Raw genomic sequence first — 12,187 nt, forward strand, 5'->3', positions numbered from 1 at the left:
AAGGAGTTTGGAGGTATATTTGTCTTATTATCAAGAGGTCTAGAATAATTACTATTTAAATTTTTCCTCTTTTATTGAAGCTCAGGGCAATTCTGTTTCCAATGTCCTGATCTTTTATAATATCTATAGTCATTTCAAGATGAATAGGTTTGAGGATTTGACAAGGAGAGCTGGTTTTTAATTCCTCAAGGAATTGGGTCACAGCCTGAATATCAAGAGACTGGCCCACCCATCCAACTATGTCATCTTCAATTTGCTTCTTTATATCAGGGAGAATATTTTCAACTAAGATGGACGCCAAACATTTTCTATATTCTAGATTTACAGTGGTATATCTTTCTAATATTTTCATCATTATTTCACAAAGCCTTCAGAATCTTTTCTCCCCACCAAGTACAGGGCTCCGTTTCAGCTTAGGAAAGATGGTCTTGACTTTAAAAGTCTCTATTAGGATCTGGATATGAATTTTCAATTTGGCCAACTTCTGACCATAGAGCCTCTTAAAAAAAAAAGGCTTTCAAATATTTAAATCAAAAGTAACTCTATCAAGTGACTCAAAACAAAACCAGTACTTAACCATGAATGCAAAAGATGTCCCCAAAGAGGATGCAAAAAATGCAGTCCTCTCAAGATCTAGAACCACTCCCAAAGATTAGCAAAAGAAAGACCTAGACCAGTCCTCCTGAGAGCTAGTGACAGTTGGTAGGACACTAGCCACAAGCGGTGTGCAACTCAATTTCTGTATGGCGTATTCTTCGGGGCCCAATCTGACAGTTGGCTGCCTCCAAGAACTGACATTCACATGCCCTGTCGGTCAGAAGTCAAGCCAAATTCTCAGAGCTCAAATAAGAGACAAACAGGAAAACAATAGCTGTCTGGGAGGGAAAGGATCAATAACCAACGGATGACTTGACCAAATTTTAACCAGAGTTAACAATCCAAAAAACCAATTTTTACAATGTTTTTCTTCTGACAATCTGAATCTGAAAGGGAAAAGACTCTTAGCACCTACTCAACCAGTCCTCCACAGGCAGAGATCCAAGCGACTGATATGGCAAGAATTCTTCTGTGGTTTTTGTCAGAGATCCAGGATCTCTAACTGTAGCTCCTGTACCAAGCAAGGTGTCCCTGGCCAGTGTGCCCAATGTTGGGTGGCAGAAACCATAGGGGAGAAAAAAGTTTACTCGGCTCTCCTGGGGTTTCCTGGCTCAGTCTGAGAATTAAACTGATAAAGACAGATTGACAAGACAAAGGCATATACATTTAACTACATTTTTACGTGTACATGGGAGCCTTCACAAGAGAATGAAGACCTGAAGAAGTCAGAGTAGCAAGTTTCTATGCCTTTTAGACAAAGAAACAGCAATGAATTTGTCAAGAATTGGCAAGAGTGGGGGGTTGGGACTAGAGGTAGTAAATGGTGAATAAGTGACTAGGAAGATAAAGTTTAGTTTATCAAGGTTTGTTTATACAGGTCTCTTGGCCCCAAATTCCCTGTCTCTGCTGATAAGAATGTTTTCCTTCCTCCTGGTACAGAGAGGGTAACTTGCACATGTCAGTTTTGTGACCTGTTTCAGAGAAGGGTGGGGAGGTGTCAGAATGACCATCCTGCTTCTGCCATTTTCTTGAACTCCTTTCAGTTTAAGATATTCACTCTGCTAAGGTGCCATATTTTGGGGGTGACCTGCACCCCATTATCTTATTGTTTGCTCTTCATTCTTCTGTGGAGCCTCATTTTATGCCCAAATCCTGTGGGTTGTTATCCCTGGAAACAAGTCTCAGCTAAATCAAGGCACTTGGAATAATAGATAACATTTTAATTATATTTACACTTTTCAAATAATTTTGATATCCACTGTGTCCTTTAATTTTGAAATGGCCCTATTATGGAGGTACTATAATCATCTACATCATTTACATTTTATAGAAAATGAAACTGTAACTCAGAGAGATTCTTATTCTGGCTTTATATTGAGGCTTCTCTGGATTGTGCAATGGTATCCACTCATTAGACTGTAATTTATATATGTACACAAGCATATGTGTTATTCTATGGTTGCCAGTTTCCCCAAATGAAATAATTCTTCACTGATCTTTCCAGTGAACTGCTTAAGAACACATCTGGTAAACAAGGAGCTCAATCTTTTCAAAACATCCTTCTTCCTTTTTGGAAGATTGTGTTGGTGAATAGGTAAATTTTCTTTATAAAGTGTAATGAATAGTAATCTACTGTTTAAAAAAAAAGGTGGATGTGTTTATCACATCCCATGATGGGGCAACATTCTATTAAGATCAATGTGAAAAATATAATTTGAAAGATCTTTTAATCATATGTAAAGATGTCAATGAAATAATACCAAATAGGTAAAACAGAATTGTTCTTTTCTTCCTTGTGTTTTTAAAGTATATTTGTCTGATTTTTCATAATGAGCATGTATTAATGTTATTAATCAGTAAAATAATGCTAACTTATTTGAAATATATGACTTTAGATTACTTTTGTTCCAAAAAAATCACAGGGTGTTTGTCCTTAGTTTTTCTAGTTTCAGATTTTGAATTTACTACCAACTACTCTCTCCTCTCATTTGAAAGCAACATTTTTAAAGCTAGATTAAATTGTTTCCCAAATCAAACTACCCTACTTGGCATCCCTATTTCTGTCCTTTTTGTTCAAGTCCCAAACTCTGGAATTTTTCTTTCAATCCGTCTCCAGCTACCTATTTCTGTCCCAATGTCTTTTCCTCCAGTGCATCTCTTTGTCACCTCAGTTTAAGGATGTCTCCACCTGGAATCCTTATCTTGGACTCTCTCACTTCCAGCTAGCATGCCATCGTTGCCAGAGCCATCTTTCAAAACTATATATTTGCTCATGTCACTTCCTTGCTCAAAAATCAAGTACATGGCTTGTTGGAAAAAGAGCTATTCTGGGTCTTTATCAATTCAAAATGAACTTGGTACATTTTGTTCCAGGAAGCAAGGAGGTATTCAAGGAATGACAGGGGTATCCAAAGGGTACAGGCATTGTCTTAACAGGATGTTCACACTGGCCATATTTGGAACAAATGAGCATCTAAAAGAACAATAACGGTTATGAATTATAACACATTGAATTAGAAAATCCATGAGTCCACAATAATAGTAAGTTAAAAATGCAGAAGAAATGATAGAGAAGCAGCACCCTGCAATCAGTCATTGTGATAATTGGTCATCAGCGGATATGAGGATCATCAGCGGGGATCATCAGCGGATGGTAAATCCATTAGTTGAAATGTCCTTAGGGAATAGCATATGACACAGTCTCAAAGTATTACCCTACAAATTATTTACTAAATGCAAAGTGGCATATGTTTATGGATCTGAAAAACATCACCCCAACATCACCAATCAACAAAAGTATCACCAATAGCAGTGAGAGGTCCATGATGCACACCCAGCAGGTGTTCTTGACAAAATGTTGAACCTAAGTCCGTTTGGGAGGAAACAATCAGAAAAGCCCAGGTTGTGGGACATTCTATAAGACAACTGGCTGAGACTCTTCAAAAACAGTTTACTATTCTAAAAAACTAAAAGACAGCAAAACTAATGTAGATTAAAGGAAACTAAAGAGATGTAACCCTGTGCATAAACCTTCATTGAATCCTGTACAAAAAACTAAAAACCAGTTGTAAAATAATAGAATATCTTTATTTTGGGGTGGTATGTACTGATGCATTTAGGTGTGAGATATCACAGTATCTACAACCTAGTTTCAAGGGGTACAGCAATAAAAATTATAAATAAATAAATAAATGTGCATGTATATATGCATGCACATACAGAGAAAGAGAGAGAGCAAGCAAAAATGGTAAAATATTCACAGAAGGTGAGTCTAGATAAAGAATATACAGAGGTTCAGCCTCTGTATATTGACATTCAGCCTGTTGATATATTTGAAAAAAAAAATTAATGAAATGCTACTGGATATAACAAGTTGCACTCATTTTGTAAGCAACTCAAGGGCTGGGTCATGTCCAATAACCTCATTTCCCCAGCATTAGCAATCCATGTCAAGCTGGTCTTCATAAACGTGTCCCCTCTGATGCTCTGTAGGAGCCCTCTCTTAGATCAGACCAGTCATCTTATCCTTTCAACTCTGCTTGTACCCATCTGCCTGTGAACATTGCTCATTCTCTCTACTCAAATGAAAACACCTTCCTCCCCATCAATACCATCCTCACTTGAACATAAATATCGTTATCTAGGCTGACTACTGCTATTTCCCCCTGATGTTTATGTAAACGAAATATCCACATATCATCTTTACATGAGAAAAGTAAATGTCATAGCTAATGATTCTTAGAGAGCCCACCCTACCTAGAAAATAACATCTTCAATAAAGAAATATAGATTGATTGATACACACCTTCACTGCATTAATGTATGACCGTTATTTTGATACTGAAATTCCAGAAGAAAGGGGCAAATTTAGCAAATTAACTAGTTTACTCTGTGGAATGCCAAACAAAAAGTCATTTTAAAAACTTATTTTAAACATCAGGTGGGTTTGGATTAAGTGTTTCCGCTTTTATGTGGACATTTGGTATTACACAGCCTGCAGTAGGCATGGATGAGTAGGGGAAGGTACCTATCTGATCATTTATCCACAATATCTCCTTGTCTCATTCTATAGCACTGACCTTCTTCTTCTATGTTTAATTTAGACACTGCTGTCAATGATTTTTTCTGCCCTTGGAATTGCTTTCTCTGGATACTGCCTGGTCATATCTGCTCTGGGCCTTGTTCAGGGTCCATACTGCCGCACTCTCGATGGCTGGGAGTATGCCTTTGAAGGCACTGCTGGACGGTAAGGAATAATTCTCCCAATCAAGAGGCTCAGAAAACCAGAAACATGGCTTCATGCTTATGCTCACTTTCCATGATCACCCTGGGGTTCTATGTGGGTATATTAGGACAGAATTTTCCTATTAGTTAATACTACTCAGACCAATTTCCTCATACACACATCTCTGGTTAGATGATGTTCTTTGTTGTTGTTGTTGGGGTTTGGTTTTTTTTTTGCCAATCTTTTAATATCATATGCATTCACTATTTTGAGGCTGATGTGGAGATATCCAGATGAAAGGTGTGTTCTCCCCATACTTCAAAACAAAGCTTTGTGGTTATCAGGGTTTGGCAACTGCTAGAGACTGGGACTTAAGTGGTTCTAGCAACTCAGTCTTGTTTTGTGGCCAATTTGGATGTGTGGTCTGTTACAGATGGGAAGGGGCTTGGTCAGGAGAGAACCACAGTACCCACGGAAAGTGTTACTCAGGCTGTGCCATCAAGGACAACATAGAGATAGAACAAGGCAGGGTGAGCGGCAAAGTGCAGAATGATATCCAGGGACATGACCAGGTGCAGGAATTTATGGAAGAGCCAGCAGATTATCTAGCATGTATTGAAGAAGAGTATTGGGAAGTAGCCTTACTTAGAGGCTGGTGGTTCAGTCAGGTGCTGGGGAACCCAATCCTAGACCAAAGAACACCTCACACTGACATTGTGCCTACCAGCACATGATTTATTGGCCTGCCAGCACCTGCAGAAGCAGCTCTAGAGGAAGCAGGGCTCAGGCAGAGATATAGGAGAAGCTCCTTGAATCTTTCCCTGTCTTGTCCTGTGCTCAGAATTCTAATGGTATAAATTGAGGGAGTGTCACTAGGGGAAGCTGCAGTTTCTTCTCAACACCCTATGACTGGTTCCATTGTTCAAGGCCCACAACTGGTTGAAGACTTACATGCTCACCTAGGCCTGCATTGCAAAACTACTTCATTCATTCTGAAGCTTCCAACACCGCATGCTTGAGCAGAGCTCTCTCTCAGGTCAAGAGAACATAGAAAATAACCTCTGAGCACTCCTGTGGGACATAAGGGGCTTAGGAAAGGGGACCTAATGTAGAAAGTCCCACTGGGTGCAAAAAATCATTTTTTGTGCCACCATCCCCTGAACTTTCCCCGACACCCAAACCGATGAAGACTTCCCTGTCAAAACAAGAATCTCAGACTACGCACATGCCTCTCCATTAATCTTTAAAGTTGCCCTTGATAGTAGTATTCATCCGATTCCAGCCATATACAAATGTTTGGAGGTAAAACATTGGAAGCTATGAAGGGAAGTTCAGTCTCTGGTCTCCTAGAGAAGTTTCCAAGGCTTGGCAAATTCTGGATGTAACAAGTGTTAATGTTAAAATTAACGTTAACTACAAATCAGTTATCCATTTGCACATTTATGCAACAAATACTTATTGAGCATCTACTATGTTCAGGCCTTGAATTAGGTGCTGGAGGATCAAAGATAAATTACACAAGTTTACTTCCCTCTAGGAGCTAAGACAGACCTGACAGAATGGAATGCTAGGAGGGAAGCTTTTTTGTGGCAGAAGCCTTCAATGCTTCTACATCTGGATTTAAGTCTTCCACCTGCTTCTTACAAAGTGTATGACCTTAAACAAACATCCCTAAGCCTCTTTAAATGGGAGATACTAATCATTTCTATATCATATAATTGAAATCAAATGGAAGGAAAGCACAAATTAGAGTTAATAAACGCTTAAGACATGCCAGATTTTATTATTAACATCATTACCCTGTGTAATCTTTTATGCCACATGATGTCCTCCATCTGCCCAGGTGTGGGGAGCCAGCAGGCTCAGCCACTGACATGGTGAGTGGTGAGGATACTGAATCAGTTTCATTCAACATGTCTTTGTTGATCTTTGCTATGTGCCAGGTACTGCCTTAGGTCTTAGACCTGGCTATTCAGATATGCGTAAATCACAACAGGGCTCTCAGAATACCTATTTTATGAAGGGAATAGATATAGATACAGATAAGATAAAATTACAATATAATGAAGTAAAAGTTGTGATAGAGCCATATATGAAGGTTGTGGAGGAAAGGACTATCAGAAAAAGTGTCTCTATTCCTTCCAGAGCCTACTAATGTACTTACTACTGTGTGGTTTACATGAAAAATAAACAGCACCATAGTCCAGGAGAAAAATTAAAACCCTGCAAGTCATCTTGCTTTAAAGTGTTGGGTGATCTGTGCATAGCACATGCTGGGAATGGTCTCGAGTAAGGATATTGAAAATTAGCTTTCCTGGTGGCTGAGACTGACTTAAGAGTATGAGGGTGTATAAAATGGGTCTAGGAAAATAGTAACGAAAATTATATCCGTATCATGCTTTACAGGCTGCAAAGCATTTTTACACACCTTTCAACAAATAATTCGTATTAACCCCAGGGTTAGATATAGTAAATCCATTGTCCAAATAAGACTCTAGAGGTCAGAGATGTACAGTCTCTTGCCCAAGATCCTATAGATTATGGAGTTCCATATTGAATATTCTTTGCCACTTGAGATCCAAGGGCCATTAGCAGTGCCAGGAAATTCTTAGAGTGCTTCTGAGTGTCCTGGAGCATAGAGAGTAGGAAATAAAGAGAAGAAAGAGAAAACTAAAGGAATAGGAGAGAGATGGAGGGAGGAGACGGTAAAACAAAGAGAAGAAAGTCATGGTGGTGGTGTTCCTCAAAATGCAGAATTCATCCCTTTCTACCACAGACACCAATGCTCAAGGCCACTTGTTCAGTACCCAGGCTGCCTTAGTTGCTGTCTTAAGAAAAAGCATATTGCTGCTGACAAGATATTTATAAACAACTCTGCCGCATAACTAGGTTTGATTATTTTTATTTGGGGAATTTTCTGAGGAGGGCAGTTTTCCATTTTGGTTCAGCTGAACAGTGTCACCCTTATGAGAAGTGCTGATAGCCAGAGCATATCTGGAAGTGAACATAAGTCAGTAGGGTAGATTCAGCGTGCTTTTAAGATTATCTTCGGAGTGGTTTAATACTCATAATCTGGTGCCAAACTAGACTAATCGAACCTTTCAGTCATTTCCATTCCCACTTCAAAATCTAAATCTTAACAGTATTAGAGCAGCAATGTTCTAAAGCCACACCATGGACTCCAAACCAGGAGCAGTAGCATCACTGGGAACTTGGAAAGTCTTGGGGCTTCTGGGTGGTTCAGTCATTCAGGTGTCTGACTCTTGGTTTTGTTTCAGGTCATAATCTCATGGTTTGTGAGATTGAATGCTTTATTGGGCTCTGCGCCAACAGCATGGAGCCTAATTCTCTCTCCCTCTCTCTGCCCCTACCCAACTCATTCTCTCTCGCACATGTGCACACTCTCTCTTAAAATAAATAAAAAACCAATTAAAAAAATAAAAAGAAATGCAAAATCTCAAGCCTCATCCAGATCTTCTGAATCAGAAATTCTGGGGTGGGTCTCTGCAACCTGCATTTTCAGAAGCCCTCCAGATAGTCCTGATATATTCTCAAGTTTGAAAACCACTATTCGAAAGGGCTTCAGGACAGTCTAGGAACTTCTAGCAGCATTTCCCTTTGCTATTTTGCCACATGTGTGATTTTTGTATCTAGCACAAACTCAGCCTTGTCCCTGACAGCCCAGGCTAACTTCTGGACTTTTAGGGAATGAATAATCTTCATCTTTCTTGGTATTGACACATGCTGCCTTTTATTACTAGTGAACTTGTCAGTCTGTGCTTGCCTTCTAACTGAACTAAAATTATCTCTGAGGCAGGCAGTATATTTAAATAAGCACAGTCCAATGCTATGCATATTATATCTTCTCTCTCTCTCTCCTACATATGTAAGATATAGTATGCATATATATATGAAATATATATCTGAATGATTTTTTAAATGCATTAATTCACATTTAGTAATATTATGTATTTCAATCATATGTATTAATTTCCCGAACATACAAACATCTGTAGCCTTCTTACTTGGACCAATTATTCAGGCTTGTCTGTGAGTCTTGTTGACCATATCCTTCCTCTCTGTCAGTTTCCTTACAGATTCCAGCATATGGATTCAGTGCCTGGAACCTGCACATGTAGTGGAGTGGAACATCATTTTGTTTTCCATTCTCATAGCTCTCAGTGGGCTTCAGGTGATCGTTTGCCTCATCAGAGTAGGCACCCAGTTATCCAAGATACTGTGTGGAAACTATTCAGTCATCGTCCAGGTAATAGATCACCAGTGGCACCTGAACCTCTTCCGTTTTACCCCCACTGTCCCAAGATTCAGTGATTCTTCTTGAAAAGTTCTTAGATTCCCATCATTTTCTCTCCATTCCTACTGCCCTCGTCTTTACTCAAGCTCTAATATCTCAATTTTTAAAATATATTCCAGTGTGTCTGTTGGCTTCCCTATGTGAAATTAATCAATGGAAAAGTTAGAATATCTGCACTTAGTGTTCAGTGGTGAAAACAGCAGAAGTGTTTTGCAACATTTCAGTGTTCTGTGCTTCTATACAGAACCCAAAAGCACAGAGCACATAACCCAAAGCACAGAGAAGTCGTACTATTTATTGAAATTTTCCCTGTTGATAAGATAACTGAAGGCTCACGACATTAACCCACTGAAATAATTTCTCTTCTGAATGCTGCTACATTAACCTAATAATCATTCTTTATACTGAATCATTAGCAACTGATTTTAAAAGAGATAAATCTGTTTTTATCCCATCAAAACTGCTTCTGCTTCATCTAGTAAAATACGGATGTTAATTTAGTTTGGTTGAAACTGCTAAAACTATCTAACAAGTTCTGCGTGAACAGAAATCATGAGTGAGTTATCTGTCTTGTTTAACATCTATTTAATAATAGATCTATCTATTTAATAATAGATATTTTCCAAATTCATCATGTTTTAAATGTGAACTATAATTTTAAGTTGCTACCTGGATTATGGATCATTAATCAAGCCAAATTTACATCTTTACTCCCTTTCTTTTTCTTTTTTTATAGCCTGGACTCATTTGAATAAGGACAAGAAAGTTTTCCATTATCAAGATACACCATCTGTTTGTCTCATATGTACTATATAGACTTAAGGGCGATATTCCAGTGATGGTGTTTTCTCCATTTGGTGTTTATTATGCTACTTATGAAATTTACAGTCCTCACTGAATGTGCCAACTATGCTACCTTTCCATTTAGAATATTTTTCTAAGCAATATGTGTCAGGATCTTCAGAAATTTTTAAACCCTTTGGTCAATCAAATCCATTTCCAATAATCCATACTATGGAAATAAATAAGAATAGAAGATAAGACTTTATCCAAATATAAGTAATACAGTATTATTTAATACTCTGGAAAGTCAATAATACTCAACAGTCTGACTTTAAGGGAAGAATTAAATAAAGAGCAGTACATTAGTTGTAGTATTATACAGTCATTACAAAGTATGTTACACAATCATTAAAAATTATATTTTTAAGATGATGAATACTGTTAATTTAAAAAGCAGATTATAAATTCATGTTTACAGTATAAGTATAACCATCTAAAATAAATACCAAATAATCAAATTTACAAATCTAGAAGGATTTTCAGAAAAATCCAATTGTCATTGACTTGGCTCATAGGTGACCTTTCCTACTTTTCTATATTTTCCAAATTTTCTTTATTATGTTTTATAATTAAAACACATTTTAAAATTCATGTTTTTACCATTAAGATTTTTGCTTTTTTCCCAACCTTTAAAGACATATGCTTTTTCCATATGTTTTCCTACCTTGAATATCTATAAATATCATAAAGTAATATTTAATGTTCAGTAAGGAAACTAGTGAGATAGGTAAGACAAAAGTTTTATATAAACTGATATAATCTTACTGAGCTGTTAGCCTAATTTTCTCACTCCTGATGTTGCGTGTGGTGGACTACAAGAGGTAGCCTTGAAATAAACAATCAGTTGAGGACATGCTCAATGGGTTAAAGAAAGTGACCATTGATCAGTTGATACCTATATTATGGGCAGTTACCACTACCTCTATTTATAAAAAAAAATTTAAGTAAAACATTTAGAAACTTTCTACCTATACTTACCATGACCTCTTTGAGAACAGAAGCTATGCTTTATATTTCTCATCATCCATTGGACATAGCATAAAGTGGGCATAGTAGACACTCATTGTTGGATATTCATGCCAAGCCCTTCTGCCCTTCATGGCTGCTCTGCTGAACAACCGTCTCCAACATAGGCCCACCAGGCCATAACACTTCTGCCACTTCCCAATTGCTCTCCTCTATGAACACTGTCAAAAATGCTCTGTCAACAGTTGCTTTGTGCCAAAGCTGGACAGTAGCCTGGAGGAAAGGGGAAAATGCTTCTCTCTTTGGTTCCTGCTCCGCCTACATCCTCTTTTGAGAGCAGCCGCCCTGTCCACAGTCTCTGCTGATGTAAGTAAGCATCTTGAAAGCAAGCCATGTTGTATATCAGACGACCTCCATGCCCTGGACCCAGGTGAAGGAACCGGGATGGGCACCAAAGCCATACTAACTCTGACTGAGCAAAGAGTGAAACACTATCCAAATGAGATTAGTGGTCATCCTCACTTGAGAACATCAACTAGGAAGCCGAGAATGAAGCAACCCAGTCATTGTTGTCAGGAAAATAATTAAAGGATGAGAATGGATGCCAAAATACAAATAGTATCTGATTACTCCACCAAACCCATAAACTTGTCATATCCAGCACCCTCTCTTCTTAGGTCTTCCAATGACTCCTCAGTCCTCTTGTCAACAGACTTCTAGCAGGCCAACACCACCAGTTTGTCAGGCACATTCAGACTGTCTCAATCTTATTTAGATTCAATACAGCATCATACCTTGAGTGGACCATGAGTAGATGTCAGCTGAACGACTCCACTACAGAACTGGAAACATTGTCTAAGAACAGGGGTGCAGCCAAATGCAGTACAGTGTATACATTATTAAATTAAATATTAACACAGCCACCAAAAATTTTGTTTTAATTTATTTATTTTTTAATGTTTTATTTATTTTTGAGAGAGCACAAGCGGGGGGGGGGGACAGAAAGAGAGGGGCAGAGGATCTGAAATGGGCTCTGTGCTGACAACAATGAGATGATGTGGGGCTTGAACTCATGAACTGTCAGATTATGGCCTGAGCCGAAGTCGGATGCTCAGCCGAGCCACCCAGGTGCCCCCCATCCAAATTTTGATTTTAAAGAGCATTTGCTAATGAAGCACTTTCAAAGAAAAAAGCTAAATACAAATCTATGTGTGCAGTTTGAGCCCAAATTTCTAAATAAC

The 12,187-nt window shown here is 38.3% G+C and overlaps 1 protein-coding gene across 3 annotated transcripts in view; it reads left to right on the plus strand.

Moving 5' to 3' along the window:
• TM4SF18 (transmembrane 4 L six family member 18) overlaps window positions 1–11,920 on the plus strand; it is a 40,400-nt gene extending 28,480 nt beyond the window's left edge. For all 3 annotated transcript variants that reach the window (XM_039240981.1, XM_039240982.1, XM_039240983.1), the window contains 3 exons: window positions 4,701–4,843; window positions 8,909–9,089; window positions 9,874–11,920. In XM_039240981.1, the coding sequence (XP_039096912.1) occupies window positions 4,701–4,843; window positions 8,909–9,089; window positions 9,874–9,888 (339 nt within the window). In that variant the 3' untranslated portion in view covers window positions 9,889–11,920. The remainder of the gene's footprint in view (window positions 1–4,700; window positions 4,844–8,908; window positions 9,090–9,873) is intronic.
• Window positions 11,921–12,187: the final 267 nt, after the last annotated feature.

Source organism: Hyaena hyaena, unplaced genomic scaffold (assembly GCF_003009895.1).
Source record: "Hyaena hyaena isolate Hyena2069 unplaced genomic scaffold, ASM300989v1 scaffold_186, whole genome shotgun sequence".
Taxonomy (NCBI): domain Eukaryota; kingdom Metazoa; phylum Chordata; class Mammalia; order Carnivora; family Hyaenidae; genus Hyaena; species Hyaena hyaena.